The 20,244-nt window shown below is 35.1% G+C and overlaps 1 protein-coding gene across 2 annotated transcripts; it reads right to left on the bottom strand.

The window, feature by feature from the left end:
- Window positions 1-1,656: 1,656 nt before the first annotated feature.
- Window positions 1,657-18,686, bottom strand: LOC128241535 (uncharacterized). 2 transcript variants are annotated; one of them, XM_052958512.1, is made up of 11 exons: window positions 18,424-18,684; window positions 14,334-14,950; window positions 13,294-13,441; window positions 12,320-12,471; window positions 10,982-11,547; window positions 10,042-10,269; window positions 7,815-7,920; window positions 6,478-6,605; window positions 4,594-4,703; window positions 3,919-4,002; window positions 1,657-3,352 (listed from the first exon to the last, which is right to left on the bottom strand). In XM_052958512.1, the coding sequence occupies exons 2-11, from the start codon at window positions 14,943-14,945 to the stop codon at window positions 3,339-3,341; spliced, it is 2,148 nt and encodes a 715-aa protein (XP_052814472.1). In that variant the 5' UTR covers window positions 14,946-14,950; window positions 18,424-18,684; the 3' UTR covers window positions 1,657-3,338. The 2 variants fall into 2 exon arrangements, with proteins under 2 accessions (XP_052814472.1, XP_052814471.1); XM_052958511.1 differs by having other exon boundaries at window positions 1,657-4,002; window positions 18,424-18,686.
- Window positions 18,687-20,244: the final 1,558 nt, after the last annotated feature.

The raw sequence follows: 20,244 nt of genomic DNA, 5'->3' as shown, positions 1-20,244 counted from the left end.
TGGTATATAGGAAGATTTTATGGAGTTCATTAACCGAATTGTTATGACGCCCCTAGGTTAAAGTCCATTGTAACTTAATAGTAATACGGTTGAAATTGAATATCGTGAGTTAAGGGTAACATATTGTGACCAAACTTAGTGTGTACTATGAATAAAGAGTTTATGGGATTGCGTTTTGAGCCTTTATGTTCAAGGTCAAAATTACTGTTACTAGAAATAGGAAAACGATTGAAACCATGTATCTTTATAGAGGGTTGACATATTATGCCCAAACTTAGTAAATAGGAAGAGTTTATGAATACCTTTTATTGGATTGCGTTTAAGGCCCCTTGCATCAAGGTCAAGTTAACTGTAACTAATGATAAAAATTGGTTAAGACCGAATATCTTGGTTGTGACTAAACTTTATATATAGTTAGATAGTATGGACACCTTTTATTGGGTTGCACTTGGTGCGCTTGGATGAATGTCAAGGTCATTATAAGTAAAAATAGAAAATCGGTTGAAACTGAATACAAGTATATTTAGTTTGGGTTGACGTATTGTGACCAAACTTGGTATATAGGTAGAGGTTAGAGAGACTTTGAACGGGATAGCATTTGGGGCCCCAACGGACAAGGTCAATGTTACTTAAAATAAATATAAATATTTTAATATATAACTTCATTAATAATAACAAACCTACACCTGTGCCTTAAAAAGAAATTACGTTTTCTATAGTGTAGCATATTTTACTGTTTGTCATCAAAAATCTGATTTTGTCGCATTGCGGTGGCTCAGTGTGTGTATACCACGTGGTAAATTACGTCATATATGCTACGTCGAAAGGCAATATTTTACTTAAAATGGAGACTTAAATCAAGGATATCTTTTCTTTTACCACTCCATTTTAAATGAAATTAAGGCCAGTCTATACCGTTTAAAGAGCCCCACCTTCGTTACCGGAGTCTTATTAGGTGATTAATTTTATCAAACACTCCAAAAAATCTGTTTCCAAAATTATGTTTTGATAGTGCTCCCGTCAGAAGGCCGTATTGTGAAAAGGTTTGTCGAAGTGTTTAAAGAAACTAAACTCTCAATCAAACTCTGGTAAAAGACCGAATGCGTGGCTCCCTAAGCGGCGTAGACTGCGCTATGATTCATAAAAAAATGTAAACAAATAGTGAAGATATCTTTATTTAACGTGTTCATTCGAAGCCAAATGTTGCCTTCCGACGTAGCATTTATGATGCAATTTATCACGTGGTATACAAACACTGTGGTTTATTGGAGTCATCGCATGTAAATTGTACCCCTTTATAGTTTGCATCGGACATATTGGAGTCGTCGCATGCGAATTATACCCCGTTTACATATAATTATGAATTACTTGTTTTAGTTTCTACAAACTTGGTATATACATTGATCATGGTCCCTAGTTGACCCCCCCCCCCCCCCCCCCCCCCCCCGTTGATTTTAGGGTCCAAGATCATGATGATCTTCACCAAACATATTTGCGCTACGGATAGGCGAAACATCTTTTTCTTCGAATTATAGATTAATTAATGTTTAAAAATATTGGGGAAATGATAAGTCATTTGTCCTACACCAAGGTCTTAGTCTCTCAAACGTAACTCGAAATAAAGATAAGTTTAAATGCATAACACTAAAACCAAACCATAGTATAATTTTTTACTAATTTATTAAATAAAATAAAAGTAACTAACACAGTGTGAAATAAATAAGGATTGAGTAAATAACGTAAACATGTCGAAAACCCGTTGCTTCATAGGTGTCGTTGTCCAACATAACTGATATCATCACAAGAGCGATGTATTTTATTTTATGAAAACTAACTATACTGGCCGTAACAAGCACACAAAACAAATAATAACTCTTTCATTCAACACTTATGTTATTGTTTCATCGATTTTCTTGATTCCGGTTTCCCGACCTTCCCTATTTATATGATCGACCCTAAACCCTTTTATTGCCTTGAGAAATATCCTTTTTCCTTTTCTTTTTTTCTTCAAAGAGTAAAAAACGAATTGTTACGGCTTTAACAATATCTGTGATACTGATTTAATAGATGTTCTTAAGCATAATGTACAGACTTTGGTGACAAAAACTCTGTGAAGAAACAATTTGCCTAAATTAAAACAAAGATCCGACCTATCCTTCTTTTTTTGGCATGAAACCGGAAACAAACATATTATTTTTTTAAGCATTACCCTAACACATTTTAGCTTATATCAAGTATCAAAATATTAAAATCAAACATTAAATCGTTCAAATTCAAAGTGCAAATGTTTCCAATCACCTGAAGACATCACACACGACACCCCTAAGCATGTATGGCTTGGCCAGGTAAGTTCCAAACATGTTACAATGACGTAGAAATTATAGAAGTATGCGTTATGTGACATCTTTTGATTTTAATGCAATGAATACTTGAGAATTAAAATAATCTAGGGTGTATTTAATGGTTATGCAAACGAATTAGCTAATCTCGTCTTGAATCGACAAAATACGAGGATTTAGGTACATAAATATTTTAATAGCAACAATCTCCCTTTTTAAACCAAATTTGCGCTCAATGTTATACTCAATATATGTGAATGTTATTTGTCACAAAACGACATATATTTCAACAAGGATCACACAAACACATACACATAGATGACAAGAGGTTTGGTCAAACAAGTGAGATCATCGCATTGGTAAACAGGATAAAATTGGGAAATAAAACAAAACATTTGAGCATGCATTATGAGGCTAGAGTGCACTCCGAATTTAAATCCTTGAGCTACGTTGTTGAAAATTCCCGGGGGACTTTGTCAAACCAAACAGTATACACCGAAACTAAAATACACGTTGGTACAGTAGCATAACCGGGTAACCGATCTTATGAAACATTGTATTTGTTCAATGCAACAACAAATTCAAAGGCTGCAGAAAAATTGTCTATCATTCCAAAGGGAAGGGAAAGTTCACACCGTACAGTTAAATCACCGGGCTAGAGTTCTTTGAACCACAGGTTGTTGGTCAATGCAGCAATAACTACAGGAAAAGTGACTGTCATTCCAAAGGGACGGGAATTACACACCATTCCTTCTACAGTTGAAACTCGCTAAGTCGAAATATGTTATCTTGATTTTCTGGTTATGTCGAACTTATTTATTACTTTGGTTTATATCGATTGGACATTGTCTCCAATGATTTCTTGAGGTACAAACGACTACGACATAGAGAGTTTCGACTGTATAACTATGAGGTAGGACGGTTTGGAGGTTGGTTGCTTCATTCTGGGAAAGGGTCTGTGCAAGCCACAGTCACAGTTGAATATCTTCCTGGTTCGAGTTAGCAGGAAATATCTACAAAACAAACAGAAGGTGTAAATAAGAGGTAATTGTGTAATAATACATAATATCAACTATAAAACTCATAAGGGCAACATGGCAGTTGGAATAAAAGGTAACAAGTAATCATTCGTCTACTTATTTATCTTTAACAGTATTTATTTTCTATTTTTGCGATTTAAAATATTCCACACGAAGTAGTAAGAAAACAGGTCACGTTACACAATATACATACCGCTATTTAATAAGTTAAGAAGGCCATATACATGTAACCTGTACAATCAGTTAAAATAAGAAGATTATTCAAGAATTGTTGGTTCAATTTTAAAGCAGAAACACGTCTCTATTAAAAATCTGAATGTATGATGTTTAATGTATGATAGAATTTACTTATTTTTTAAGAATCTACTACTCATAACATATCTAAGATATTTTCTTTTTTTTCCCCATTCAATATCAAGAAGTCACAGAAAAAAATATGCTACACTTTATGTAAATTATACACTTCGAATAAGAACTAGACTAGGCGTGCAAAATGTAATTGCATTCTGTAAATTCTTGAATATTGGAATGTGGCATACTGCAAACTTTCTTGTGGCCCTTCTTCCATGCAGTTTTCTGGCACGATGTTGAGCAGTACCAGGCACGATGACATTTTCCGCAACCTGAATTCAACAATAATGTCTATTAATCCTAAAAAACACTTTTGGTTTGGATTAGCTGACCCTAGCTACAAAATAAGAGGCGACTCTAGCGTTTTTACAGTCCGTCGCTGTTTTTAAACAATAATAACACCATTCCAAAATAATGACAATAACGTTCTTACATAAAGTCCAATAAAAAAGCCTACTTTCCCTACTTGTTTTCGAAAAGGATGAAACCCTTACCTAACCACTTATTTGACCTTTTGAATAAATATATTGTAATTCGATGGCATAACTATCTTTCTCTCTTTGTTTAATATATGTGTACTTTTCTTTCCGAGGAATCATATATTACCAATATGTGTAATCCTTAATATGTATTTTGGGCTAATGGATGCGTTTTATTTCTGAAAGTGTATGTCAAGGAGTTTACCTACATTCAAATGTTAAAAATCGTCGCCTCACCTGTACTCTTTACTTTCCTATCAGATATGACTACACAATATTGACGTAGACTTCCCCTCCCCCTTAAACTCTTAAAATTGAATTCATTCCAATATTAAACCACTATTTGTTTTGTTCTCAAATAAGTCCTCTGTAACTTTCTCTTGCCTGGATATTTGTCTTTGCCCTCGTCCTTGGCGACCTTATCACACTCTGTACATTTGTCTGGACCATCACCTTCAAACTTGCACCGCGGACAGTGGCACCAGAAATTGTAACTGTAAATATAATTCACACGATGTGGCTTTTGTATCAATATTCCGTTTATTATGAGCAATACCATGTCACCAATAGTTGTGTAAATTGTACAGTGGCATGTCAATATCATTCACAAAGTCTATACAAATAGTATCATTATACATTGCAGCTGTTGTGACGATTTGAACAACAACACCTTTTACTGTATAACCCTTAAGACCATGGTCATGCCATATTCAAGTTTATAACTAAGCAGGTATACGTTATCAGAGAAACAATGATTGAAATTAACGAAATACTATGACGGTTTATCTGCATGATAATGCAAATACGTGTAGTTTGCTATATCTATGGTATATGTTGAATAACGAAATAATATACATGAGAAGATTTATGTCCTAGTTTTATTCGCAGAGTTAAAAATGCATGCTATATAACACTTTTTGCTCCGATATTCGATATCTTGGGCCATGCTTACGAACAATCTTGTTCAGACTCAAGTACAAATATTCATTTCAATGTAACTTTCCTTCTAGTTGAGTATTGATGATGAAATTAGCTGATTATTTTATAACATGTTTTTGAAACTGACAACGAATGGACACATAGCTGATTCTTTGATATGTTATAAAAATGTGATTCTGGGGTTATACTCGGACTACAATCGTAATCATGGGCCAGATTGTTGGTCAATGGAAAAATATCTTGTTATATATTTGTTTCTGAGTGTTCTATACTGAGGGCAAATCAACACGAACTGATACTCATTTTCAACAGATTGTATACAATATTATTGCAATTTACACATAATTATTCGATTTATTTTCATCATCACGATATATATCCACGTTCAATCATAAGATCATGAAATGACAATCTTACATTTGTAAATGACAATCTTACATTTGTAAATGACTATCTTACATTTGTAAATGACAATCTTACATTTGTAAATGACTATCTTACATTTGTAAATGACAATCTTACATTTGTAAGAGCAATTTTAAACTTGTTTTAATAACATTACACAGAATGGCGCTCGTTTAAACATGATGAATTAATCAACGCCGTGTTGATTAGCGGACATATCAAGATGGTTCAAATACCATCATGTATAAACGACCGGGCAGATGTGCTTTTTAGCAGCAAAAAAATCAAAATGTTTGGTTATAATACTAGATTCTAACAAATGTTTGCTATCATGTATAAACGTTTGTCATTCTTCGTATTGCGTTTATAATTTGAAAAGTAGTTCTCATAAAATGCCCATACGCCTTAATACGGAAAAAATAAGTCAGTTTTTTCCCATTCGGAACTCCTCGGCCATTTTTTCAAAAACAACCTCGGATGTATATGGACGGTTTACATACTTAAAAAGTGGTACGTTTAAGTCCGCTGCAAATAGATCGCGTAGTAATCTTATTTAGTAGTTAAAATTTATGACTTAACTCTTGGGAATCGTAATTATGTTTGCAATAATACACTTCACTGGCAATCAATTTAAACTGAGAGCAATGAATACAACTCTTAAACACTACATTTAATTAATACTTTTATTCAAAAAAATACGGACTACTTCAACAGATGTACCGGCATACATCCGAGGTTGTTTTTGAAAAAATGGCCGAGGAGCTCCGAATGAGTTTTTTCCCTGTATGATCAAACTCAATAACGGGCGCATTGCGTAAGTGACAAAATAGGTCAAACTGTAAATACGTTATCGTGTACATTTTGAAAAGTGATAAAACAAATCAAAATAAGAAACGATAACATGCGTAAAATCCAAGTATTTACCCTCGGAAAAGCCACGATCTTCGTTCCTTTCTTGGAAGCTTCGAATTGATGTAGGTTGTGAAGAGTTCATCCCCCTTTTTCACTGGCAGCCTCGCCCTGACAAGTACCCCTGGGTGTCCATCTAGGACCTGCAATGATTAAATGGAAAATAACGACAAGTTATGTCAAAACATCACCAAAATTGTTTCTAGCAGATTTTACGTAAGAAGATTTTATCAGATTTCAGATAAATATGCATTTGCATTTTTTCGGAAATGTCTTTATACAAAATGAAAGTTGTTTGTGTCAAAAACAAACTACCCAATCAACAATGTCTTGAGGCTTTGTGGTGATTGTAGCTATTTTAAGAAAGATATTCAATAAATTAATGTAAAATAGTGAATAAATTCATTTCCTGGTTACAAAAATGAAAATATCTCTCTAATTTAAAACAAAATCACCAAGAACCCACAAAATATCATTAATTAGGTAATCTTGAATATTTTGAGACAAAAAAAACATAGTTATATTGTCGACATACTTTTCCGAAATGCAAAAGCTTATTGATCTAAAATCTTATAAATTCTTCTTTCGTAAAAGTTGGTACACTCTTTATTACTCCGAAATATGCCGCAAAAGATGTATGCTTTACTCCCGAAACGAAAAAAATCATGCACCTTTTAAACGTTCTATTTTTTGCCTTCCCCACCCACTTTATTTTGCCTTTCCATTGTTGCCATCATCGTCGGCAACCACGGTACTTTTTCCGTAACACTTCATACATAGCGTAGTGTGTATCGGGGGTATCCGACGATGTGTTGCCATGCACTTACCGTACGTGTGGAAATAAATCTGTTTATTATACACCCATCATAAATCCACACGCAATGCATATCGCAAAATACGGTAGTCCGTATTCCACTCCAGTGGAATACAGCCGTTTTCCACTCTTGTGACGTCACGTCATAACAAGTATTGTTGCGCGATGTTAAAATGACGTCATAAACCAAAATAGTGCGTCGTTAAAATGACATTTATTTTGAAAACATGTGGCTTTTAAGTGATCTAACCAGTAATGTATATAATAAAAGGGTTATAAGTACTGCGTTTTAATCCGGAATGTCGTATTCGAATCTCGTGGATTTTTGCAGATTTTGATTTCACTCGGCTTGCCCCTCGTGAAATCCGGATCTGCAAAAATCCACTCGAGTCGAATACAACCTCCCGGTTCAAAACGCAGTACTAATAACCCTATTATATCATACCGTCCATTTTATGACCAAGTCATGTTATGGTTAACTATAACCGACATGTTAAAATCTAAAACACATATGCATATTTACACCGTTTATATTTACCTCCACATTGTTGGCACACGAGTGATTAAGGCAGGCGTGTAATGGGAACATCCCAGCAAACAAGGCATCGTCGGGATCCTCTTTAGTGTATGGTACAATCAAGTCCCTGAAATACAGAAACGCACAATCAAGTCACTAAAATATAGATGCACAATCAAGTCACTAAAATACAGAAACGCACAATCAAGTCACTAAAATATAGATGCACAATCAAGTCCCTAAAATACAGAAATGCACTATCAAGTCCCTAAAATACAGAAGTGCACAATCAAGTCACTAAAATACAGAAACGCACAATCAAGTCCCTAAAAAACAGATGCACAATCAAGTCCCTAAAATACCGAAACGCACAATCAAGTCCCTAAAATACAGAAACGCACACTCAAGTCCCTAAAAAACAGATGCACAATCAAGTCCCTAAAATAAAGAAACGCACAATCAAGTCCCTAAAATACAGAAACGCACAATCAAGTCCCTAAAAACAGATGCACAATCAAGTCCCTAAAATACAGAAACGCACAATCAAGTCACTAAAATACAGAAACGCACAATCAAGTCCCTAAAATACAGAAATGCACAATCAAGTCCCTAAAATACAAAAACGCACAATCAAGTCACTTAAATACAGAAATGCACAATCAAGTCCCTAAAATACAGATGCATCATCAAGTCCCTGAAATACAGAAATGCACAATTAAGTTCCCAAAAATACAGAAACGCACAATCAAGTCCCTTAAATACAGAAATGCACAATCAAGTCCGTAAAATAGAGAAATGCACAATCAAGTCCCTAAAATACAGATGCACAATCAAGTCCCTAAAATACAGAGATGCACAATCAAGTCCCTAAAAACAGAAATGCACAATCAAGTCCCAAAAAACAGAAATCCTCAAACAAGTCCTTTAAAACATAAATCCATAGTCAAGTCCGTTAAAAACAGAGATTGTACAATCAAATAACTTAAAAACCGAAATACATAAACAAGTCCCTTCAATACAGAAATTGTACATGCTATTCCACCAAGTACTGAATGCACAGTCAAGTCCATCAAGTACAGAGCTTGTACAATCAAGTCCCTTAAACAGAATTTGTACAATTAAGTCCATAAATACAGATCCTGTACAATCAATTCACTAAAATACAGAAATGCACAATCAAGCCCCTTAAATATAGTAACTGTACACTTCAGTCCATCAACATACAGAATGCACAGTCAAGTCATAAAATACGAAACCAGTACAATCAAGTTCCTAAGTTGTAAAATTGTACAATTGAGTCACTAAAATACAGAAATCAGCGAAACGCAAACATGGAACAACCCATGAAAGCAAAATTTGCAATTTGATGGCCCTGAAAAGGCAAAATGATGGTTATATATCTGAATTCGTCAACATTTCTGTAACAGTTACCAACATTCAAATGTTCATGATATTCTTTTAATCTTTTACAGGTTTAATTAACATTCCAATATTTACACCTCAACTTACATTCTTTAAATGATCTGCCTTTCAGCAATTGCGTTTATCAATCGATGAACGCAACATCTTCGGATATGTTCTGATCGCAATTCATCGCATAACAATATACATGAAAACTATTGATCTTGTTATTGTTTGAATTGTGTCAGCAGGTAACGTAAAATATAAATCAGCATTTAAGTAATGAATTGCGTGATTGATGTCATTATCAGGGATATGACCGCAATTGGGCTGGTCAAAGTCCTTCAGACTCCACACACTTTGACCAGCCCAATTGCGTTCATACCCTGATAATGACATCAACCCCGTAATTCAATCCTTAATTGAACTAATTTGCATTTTTGCATACACTTCTCGCCATTGACAGAATGTTGATATAAGGCGTTCAGTGTTTGTTTGTTCAAATAATTTCACTTAAAACCAAAACAAATTCTTTATTTCCGCTTGCCACTCAAAACAAAGCGGAAGGTAGGTAGGCATTACTTTTTTTATCTTTTTTTTCTTTTTGAGAACCAGTTCACTAATATTATATTATCTTAACCTAAATCATACAGGTTTGTGTGTGTTGTTTTATCATTAAAGTCAAACGAAATAACTTGACAATGCATTAAAAAATGGCATCATTTTATATTGTGCGCCTTTATTCATAATGTTAAGCAATACTATTTATTTCATTTTAATCGAGATAATTAATTCGTGCAATTCACAGCTATGTCAACAGTTTTGTTAACGATCTGATTTTACTAACCTTTTAGGGTCTTTAGAAACACTATTCATGAACACTTTGAACGGAGGGGCGGGGTCAGAAAACGCCTGTACGTTGCACGTGGCCTGATAGTACCGCCCATCAAACTCTTGATTGGTTATTTTATACCGGAAGTGGGCTGGGAGATTTTCATTATCGAATATTCCCTGCATCATCGTCAACATTTTCGGAATGATTCCAAGAACGCTGGTGTTTCCGTATGCAATGAATCTGAAAGAGGACACAGAAATATTCGTTGCCACGATATAAATATAATACTAATATATAATGTTAACTTGTTAATACGAAAATAAAACAATTATCACCATCAGTATAACGATCTTTAGTATTTTATCAAGTACAAATAATTGAAATTGATTGAATATATGTATTAAACATGTTATAAATCAATTACTGTATGCACCTTTTAAGGATCTTTAGGTTTTTTTTTATCAAGTTCAAATAATTGAAATTAATTGAATATATTTATTGAATATGTTATGAATCAATTACTGTATGCACCTTTCATGGAAGAGAATAGTTGCGACAATTATTAATTATGTAATTGGTAAACTTCGGATTGTTAGTATGCACTTATACAAATAAATAGTTCGATGCGACATTTATTTTGTTTAAGGGCATACTAATGTTCGATCTTTAAGCCTTAGGTTTTTGTGGTCTACATTCTACTGCGTAAACTACCCATTAACTGAGCCAGCCACTGTTTATATCTACCGCATCAACTGATTAAAATCAATAACGGACGGCTTAATGCTGATTTATTGGGATAACTTGAGAAACACTGCCTTATCATAGGACAAAATATAATGTCGACCACTAAGTGAGTCTTAAGTTTTGAAACAAAACTGGCTTTCATTTACTTAATTATATGACCAACGTTCACATTAGTTTTCAGATAAATAAAATAGCACGCAAACCCTACTTTCTGAAAGGAGATTTTGCCATCGTCCAGTCCGCCTGGGTCGGGGTTTGTCGCCCTTCCTGGTTCGCAATATTGTTCGCAAGGCAAATGATACTGGCCCAAATCTTCGCCAAAACCATGGGACTGTATGACGCGTTCCATACGCCTTTCCACACCCGGTTATCATTGGAGAGATTCTTATACTGTGAGCAAATTGTATGCAGTTGCTGCACATCTGGGTTAACTGACGTACACAGAACCTGGTGGTACGTATTCCAACTTTCGTCTCTACATTCAGTGCTACAGTATACTGTTTGGTTTCCACACCCTTTGCATTCAGTTATCGGTCTGTACGGCCAATGTCTTTGAATTAAGGTCCGGACTTCTTTGTTCTTCGCAAGAAGATCTTTACCAAAGTAGTCCTCCGGTCGCATTAGACATTTGGCGCAGTGATTGCAGGCGGTGACGTTCAAGGTGTCTAGTGTCTGGGCAAGGACAGCCGCTTTATCCCGGAAGCAGTTTTCTCCTGGTTTAATGTCTTCCGCGGCCTGTATCGCACGTCCGTAGTGGGTAAAAACCACACCGACCTGGTAGGAGAACATTTGTATTAGTTGTCAAAAATCATTTTAGATAATATCCAATAAAATCAAGCCAATGCAATTACCTATCTACTATTCACTATGTGTCCCCGCTTATTAATAACACATTGCATTTATGAGAGATACATAAGTTGTTTAAGTTACAACACATCCACAAAATAATTGAGCATTGGCCAATCAATGCCTATCAAAAGCACTGGCACCGGATTTTCAAACTCAATGAAAAACAATTAAAAATAAAAAAAAAAATATAATTCCAAACTAAAAATTATAATACCGAAAATTAGAAAATATATTGAAAAATATTTTTGTACAAAGTGCATATTTATAAAAAAAAATATTAATATATCTATATAGTTTGAAAATCCGGTGCCAGTGATCAAAAGTGCCGTTTCTGACTTATCACTCTGTCCTTTTTCAAATTCTGGCTACGGCACTGGTAACTGTAGTCTAAATAAGTTTCAGAAATAAAATTAATGATTTAACTTGTTAATCTAAATAAGCATAGAGTTATATTTCCAGCCAAGCTTTCTGTTTTCAAAATATATCTCGTTTCAACCAAATGAAAATAACATAATCGAAAATTGATCTTACGATACGATCTTTGATACGACGCCCAATCTTACCTTAGTATTTTCCGTGAGAGGCCCGTACAGGCGTTTGACTGTTTTCAAAACTTATCTCGTTTGAACCAATTGAAATTAACTGAATCGAAACTTCGATCTTACGACAGGATCTTCGATAAGACCCTCAATCTTACCTTAGTATTTTCCGTGAGAGGCCCGTAAAGGCGTTTGACACGGATGTTCTGAAACAGTAGTGGCATTTCCATGTCCGACTTGTCAGCCTTTGTCCCGTTCCTCAGCCACGACTCGGCGTGCACGGGTAAATTGAGAGCATCCAGGATTTTACCTGCAACAAACGTTATGAGAAAATAGTAATATACACAGGCCTGCGAAAATAGTTTTGAAATTAAGTTGATACAGAATAAGGGAATTACTTTTACTAAAACATACTGGATCTGAAAAATAAGGACAACATTTTATAATTGCTTTTGTTATCAACCAATATTTCTGTCAAACCAACAGTAAATTCCTGGGTTTCGAACCGGCGGTCACTCAGTAACCCTGGATCGGTTGAAACAATGGTCTAGCCCTGAACTATTTTTCTTCTATTTAAAGCTGCACTCCCACAGATTGAACGTTTTGACAACTTTTTTATTTTTTGTCTTGGAACGAGCCAATTTTGTGAAAATCCGGAAACCAATTAAATAAAACCGCTGACAAAAAAAATAGACCACAGATTTTTATATTTAAGTTCAAAAATTGTTTTTTATGCATTTTTTCTTAAACCGTTAGTAACGGTTTAAGCCATAAAACATTATTTTTTGAACGGAAATATGAACATCTGATATCTGATCTTTTGTCAGCAATCTTATATTGGTTTGTAGATAGTTACGCAAAAATTGCCATTTTTAAGACAAAAAATAAAAAAGATGTAAAAATGGTAAATCTGTGAGAGTGCAGCTTTAAATATAGACACTATCGATGGTCTCAAAGCTACAAAGTATTTAATGATCAAAACAAAGAAGCATATGATTTGTATAAAGATAAAAATATAAGCGATAATTGGGCGATTTTGAACGAAATAATTTGTAAATTAGAACTGAAAAATTTGTGGCCACGTAGCTATTAATTGAAAACCCATTTTATATAGGCACAACATATCACTAACCTCCAATTTTCCAGTATTTAGCTGGCCGGAAGGTGCTCGGGATACACTGCACGTGCTGAAACCCCTCCTTGTATTCGCCCAACTCGAACAATAACATCGCCATCTCGCCGCGTAGAGTGAAGTCGGCCGGGTCGTAGCGTAACGCTGACTGAAATAAAAGTATCACATTGAAGGAAAACATATTCAGTGTGTGTGTACCACGTGATAAATTGCGTCATAAATGCTACGTCGGAAGGCAATATTTTGCTTCGAATGAAGACTTCAAACAAAGATAATTGACTATTTCTTCATTATTTGAGATGAAACATAGCGCGGTATACGCCTCTTAAGGAGCCTCGCCTTTGGTCTTTTACCAGAGTTTGATTGAGAGTTCGAAAAACATTTCACAATACTGTCAAAACATTATTATGGAAACAAGTTTGTCGAAGTGTTTGATGAAACTAATCACCTAATCAAACTTCGGTAATAAAACGAAGGCGGGGCTCTTTAAGTGACATAAACTGCCCTTTGATTTATATAAAATGGTGTGGTAAAAGAAGTTATTTTGTATATAAGTCTTCATTTTATGCAAAATGTTGCCTTCCGACGTAATATATATGACGTAATTTATCACGTGGTATACACACACTGATATTGGCACCATTCTACAAATTATCGTAAGACAATAATTTATTGTTTAATATCTATCATGTGTCAACAATATAATCTAACTTATTAACGTGTTCGTCATTACTCATTTCGCAATATCAGAGTTTGCGGATATAGTAAACAAGGTTAATCACCAAACTTGTCATGTTTTTGTTTTGACAGTTTAAATATTTGTCCATTAAACGCACGTGGGAAGGGTGCATTGTTTTGACACACAACGTCCCCCACCCTCCCCCATTTTTTATCATTTATTAGTGTAAATGGTTATCACAAGTTACAGTTACCTCATCATTGTCAAAACAACACACCCTGCCCCTGTGATTAAACGCGATAACAATGAATGGTAGACGTTATCAACAATACATTGGTGACACACGCCACTATATACTCACTCTCATTTTCTCGAGCGCGTTTTTATCATTTCCCGCCTTTTTTAACTGAAGCGCCTCTTGGAATTCCAGAATCGCCTTCTGCGTGTCCGGAACAGCCATATCAAAGTCAGGGAACTCGTTTAAGCCCCACGTCTGCATTATCTCCCTTTCGTAGACTTCTAATTCATTGTCCCCGGGGTAAGGCTCCTGGGAGCTCATTTTAACCGCATTGTATGTACTCTCCTTTTGGCTTTTTTCGAAATTTTCCATGATTTCCATTTGTAAGAATTTAAGTCCATTCTTGATTGCTTCATCATTACTATCGATTTCTAATCCTAGTTTATATGTATTTAGGGCATCTTCATAGTTCTTAAGTCTTGTAAGTGCGTTTCCGCATATTGCATAACCGGAAGTACATTTTGGTGCTAGTTTCATCACTCTATTTGCGTCAATGATTGCGTCATCGTATTTGCCCATTTCGTGCAAGCACGTGGCGCGTCTTTTTAACGATTCTAAAATGTCCTCTTCTTCGTCATTCTGGTCAATGATTTTAGTAAACAGCTGTTCTGCAGTTTTAAAATTCCCATGTTGAAATTCAAACAAGCCTCTGTTTATAATGTCCGTCGCCATCATGAAATCTGAAACAGGGAAACAGAAAAAAAATAGTCATTAAAATTTCTCATATCTGTTATTTAAGGAATGAATTGCGGGCTTGATGTCATTATCGGGGTATGAACCCAATTTGGTTGGTCAATGTGTGTGGAGTCCGAATGTTGATCTATATTTTACGGGACCTGCAGACACAATACAACCAATAACAAGATCAATAGCTTTAATGTATATTGTTATGCAATGAATAACGATCCGAACATATCCGAAGATGTTGCGTTCATCGATTGATGAACGCAATTGCCGAAAGGCAGTTCATTTAAGGAATGGAAGTTGAGGTGTAAATATTCATGTTTAAATTAAAGCAAATTACTGCATTATGATTATAACTTGCATTTCTAGTCAACGAAATCGCCTATCAGCTTCAAATTAGAACCACGGTTAATCAATATAAGATGCGTATGCCGTTAGAAAATATTTAGAACATATTAGGTACAATCTGAATGACTAAGAAAGCCACAGTCTCACTCATCAAGTAGTCAGGACATCGGGGAAAACTTTGAGATAACGAACATTCGACATAACCGAAAAAACACTAGACACTCTACATTCGAATACATTAAGTCATAACCAGACCATCGAAATAAAAGACTTCGACATAGCTAGTTTCGACTGTATTTTCTTTTATATTAAAGTTTTTCTAAAATAGATATAACATAACATAACGCTTTATAGGATAAAAATAAAGGTACAGTATTTTAATGACGTCATTGTGTACTATGTAAGATCAGGTAAATACAACAGACTTAAAGCTGCACTCTCACAGATTTACCGTTTTGACAACTTTTTATTTTTTTGTCTTGGAATGAGCAAATTTTTGCGTAAATATCTCCAAACTGCAGATATAAGACCGCCGACAAAAGATCAGATCGCAGATTTTCATATTTCTGTTTGAAAATTAATGTTTTATGGTTACTAACGGTTTAAGAAAAATGCATTAAACATCAAGGTACGTCTAATTATTTTCATGACAAAACAAAAAAAATAAATACAAATGTATAAAAGTCTGGAATTCTTCCTTAAATCTACTGTATACTGTAAACAATCCAGCATATTTCATTTTAGTATCTGCAGGTGCCGATCCCAAACATGTGCTTTGCAAAGATCTCAGCCTCCGGCACATTGTGTGTACTCAGCTGCATGAGATTCTTTTTCGATTTCTAATAGTGGTGCCAAATCGATAGTGTTGCATTTTGATCGATTCACGATCAACGAATAATTCAATGTAAGTGTTGTTTTTTTCATTATAAGGGAGACCATCTATTTAACCTAAATTCATTAATTTTCTTACGATTTGTACACCAATATTTTATGAAAATCGGCACCGATTACATAAATAACGTTTTAGATTGTTAAGGATTCCAGCTTTCCTTTTCTACACCAATCAGTATCTAACTTTGTTTGTAAAAAATACACCTAAAATTGCGGTATGACTAAAATACGAAAATAGGCTATTTTCGCGAAAATAACCCTATAAAATACGAAATAGCATTTTTGACTAAAATATGAAAATAAGGTTTTTTTTGATGAAAATAAAGTTATTTTCACGCAAATAAGATTTTGATAAAATTGCCATACTGACTTTCAAAATCAATATGCACATGGAATTAAGTAGAAGTTGCTCTAAAGTTTGATAAATAACATCTTTTTCATTCCCTTAGAAATATAATATAACATTAATAAGTATTTGACGTCGGGGGGGGGGGCGTAACCGTTTGACCTATGCCCCTTCCTTAAAAGTTAGGGGGTGGGGAGAGAGGCATTTCCCTACGAATTTTTTAAGAATTTCCAGTCCGAAATGGCGCTTTTTGGGCGTATGTTATTCTTTACATTCTCCTGTATTGAAATAAAAACTAAACTTGGACGAATTTAGGAGGGCGTGTTGTTTCAAATAAGCACAATTTTTAACATTTTCTATAAAATTCATAATGCTTTAATTATTTACTGCCCGATTTACAGTGCCCTTTTGAATCCCGGCAACCTGTCCATTTTCTTCAGCAACCTGTCCCTTTTCTGCAGCACCCTGTCCATTTTCTGCAGCAACTTGTCCATTTTCTGCAGCAACTTGTCCATTTTCTGCAGCAACTTGTCCATTTTCTGCAGCAACCTGTCCATTTTCTGCAGCACCCTGTCCATTTTCTGCAGCACCCTGTCCATTTTCTGCAGCAACCTGTCCATTTTCTGCAGCACCCTGTCCATTTTCTGCAGCAACCTGTCCATTTTCTGCAGCACCCTGTCCCTTTTCTGCAGCACCATCTGCAGCAACCTGTCCATTTTCTGCAGCACCCTGTCCATTTTCTGCAGCACCCTGTCCATTTTCTGCAGCAACCTGTCCTTTTTAAAACCCGGCTAAAAACCTACATAATAGGCTGGTGTAATATATACATGTAACAACATTCAAAATTTAAGACGCACCCTTACTCCCCAATAAGATTTATCACAATTAAGTGTTTTAATATATCAAAAAGGATAAATAAATAATGGAGGCAATGGTTCTTATGAAGGATGCCGAGTTATATTTGAAAGAAGGTGCAGCAAACACGGAATTGATACCTTATGAAACGATTGTAGATGACAATAAATATTTAAGCACTCGCACCAATCATTTAATATGATTGCCGCGTTTTTAGCTATTGAATACACGATTACAATCTTGTTATCAGTAATTAATATTTTCTATAAATGCATTATTTAGTAAGTAGTTCAAGGTAAATATCTCAAAATTTATGTTTGTTAATATACATGCGTATGTATTGATTTTGAATAGGAGTGTCCCATTGATGTGAATGATAGGGTTTTAGCCATGTTTTAAAAAGGGCAAGATTCTGAGATGGACAGGGTGCTAAGCGTGAAAAGGGCACATTATATCGGGCTGTGCATAACTTGAACTATGAATTTGACAGAGAAATGAAGAGAATTGTGTAAAATTGAAGTAATATTAGATTTTAACATTATTTTTTTATGTACGTTTTAATCAAGAATTAGTTGACAGTCTTCATCTTTTCATTGCATGAAGAAAGAAGTGTGCCCATGCTGGTCTCCATGTGGACAGAAGTGTTCCCATGCTGGTCTCCATGTGGACAGAAGTGTTCCCATGCTGGTCTCCACAAGGGCAGAAGGGTGCCCATTCTGGTCTCCATGAGGGCAGAACTGACTGGGTGTCCATGTTGGTCTCCATGTGGACCTAAGTGTTCCCATGCTGGTCTCCACAAGGGCAGAAGGGTGTCCATTTTGGTCTCCATGAGGGCAGAAGGGTGCCCATGCTGGTCTCCAAGAGAGCAGAAGGGTAACCCACGCTAGTACCCAATGAGAACAAGAAGGGTGTCAATGTTGGTCTCCATGAGGGCTGAAGTGTGGTACCAAAAAAGGACAGCGTGCAACACACATAAATAACTAATTAGCTAAAACACTATATCATTACTATAAATTTCTAAACACATACCTTTATTGTGCGTTTCTGTCTGTAATTCTTCAGCATCGACCCATTTAAACAATCCTCCACAAAAATCAGAAACGTAATAGACTGATTTTTTTATTGTTTCACGCGTGTAAGTCACTAATCAACTTCAACATTTATTATTCGCGTGAAAGACAGAATAGCGGTAACACTAACACGTCCAGCACTGTTAGAAACAGGTAATAAAAGAACTGCCAGATCAGTTCTATGGGCTTATCAGAGGTTCCATGAGAACGCATCCAGACGCAAATTACTACAACACATCTGATAAGCATTAAGGCTGGGAGAGGCGCAGCTGGGTACTGGGGCTTGTGCATTGAAGGTAAAGTAAGATTTCTGTTTTGATAAATTGTGCATATCGTATGATCGTGAAGCTACGGGGCCTCACAAGGTGTTGCAAATAACTGAAATAAGTAATCGATTAGAATTTTACTAGATATTAGCTCTAGACACTGCATTCCTTAAGGAAGTAACCTGTTATGTCGAAACATGAAATTCAAGTATTTTACTTCAAACTGGAAAAATCAAATAATACCAAAATACCATTGAAATACTTATTGTAATGAAATACATGTTCAATTCAAAATTTATTTTAAATTTACAAAAAACCAATAAGTATTAAATAGTGTTCAGTAAATAAATGACAATTATTCTGCTGTTTTAAATTAACTGATTATAATAAAACAAATATTTCTTATCAGCTGAAAACTGTAATTAATATATTATACGTATATGTAAATATTTCTTTATAGCATAGTGAGATACCTGCACACTTAAAAAAAGTCTGATAAAAAATCAAAACAGTTTATAAAATTAAAAAAAAACAACACTTTTTTTAATTTTGTTTTCTGAAACACCAATATCTAACTTTTTTAATATTCCAGATGTTGGGGCCTCGTTCAGATATATTTTTCTGGTTGCCATGGATACACACAAGGTTGTATTACAACAATGCCACTCATTTCTGCAGGTGCACTCGATTTTTATTTACCTGGTAAACCTAGTTAGACTGGTTCCCGCGCATTAATTTTCTCAGGTACACCAGCATATGTTTCATTCTCATCCTGTACGTTTTGTTTGAGTTTGTATGACTGTAGATATGTTCGTTATTAATGATCTAGTGATTGAAAAGGTCTAATGTATGGCTCAACACGCAGACTTAAACTCATGAAACACGATATGTGTATTAACGTTTTAAACGTGCAGTTTAATCTGATAAAATAATAAACGGCGTTTTTGTTGATACCAAACTACTTTTAATTTTGGTTTCAAGGGTTTTCGGTGCCGGTTTGGAAACCTGTTTCGAAAGTTTTACTTGAAGAATCAAACACATGATTTTGTGTACAGTTTCAACAACATGGTGGCGCCTTTCGCTGCATGTAGCCATTATTTCAGAATGAGATTATCAAAACTATGACACCGCAGACGGTCGTTTGCATATGGTTTGCCGTTAAACTAAATGGTGTTTTAAAACACGTATTGGATCTCTGTCCGCCTTGTTGCTTGCACGAAATTGTGGATGGAACGAACAGACGGAACCGCCTTCGGCAGGGGGGGGGGGGGGGGGGGTACAACTGTTTTTGTTGTTTTTTTTTAAAGTGTTTTTAGCGTGTGACTATCTTTTTTCTGAACAATATTACATTGAATAAAAAAAAATCATCGACTTTATAAATTGAAAATTGACCTGTCTACTGTTGGACTGATATTCAATATTGGTCTCTTTTTTTTTCTTGTCACGAAGGGTCATTAATTAACGGTCGGGTCGTTTTCAACGGTGTCAAAATTTAATATTACACCGGCTCGCCT

This window comes from Mya arenaria, chromosome 7, assembly GCF_026914265.1.
Source record: "Mya arenaria isolate MELC-2E11 chromosome 7, ASM2691426v1".
Taxonomy (NCBI): Eukaryota; Metazoa; Mollusca; class Bivalvia; order Myida; family Myidae; genus Mya; species Mya arenaria.
This window is presented reverse-complemented; position numbering and strand designations above follow the sequence as displayed.

Bases quoted from the DNA above. Each gene is read 5' to 3' on its own strand.
- LOC128241535 (XM_052958511.1), bottom strand. From the start codon at position 14,945: ATGATGGCGACGGACATTATAAACAGAGGCTTGTTTGAATTTCAACAT. The intron at 13,442-14,333 runs GTGAGTATATAG...CTTTTATTTCAG, and splicing joins ACGCGCTCGAGAAAATGAGA to TCAGCGTTACGCTACGACCC. The intron at 6,606-7,814 runs GTAAATATAAAC...TAATCATTGCAG, and splicing joins CGTGTGCCAACAATGTGGAG to GTCCTAGATGGACACCCAGG.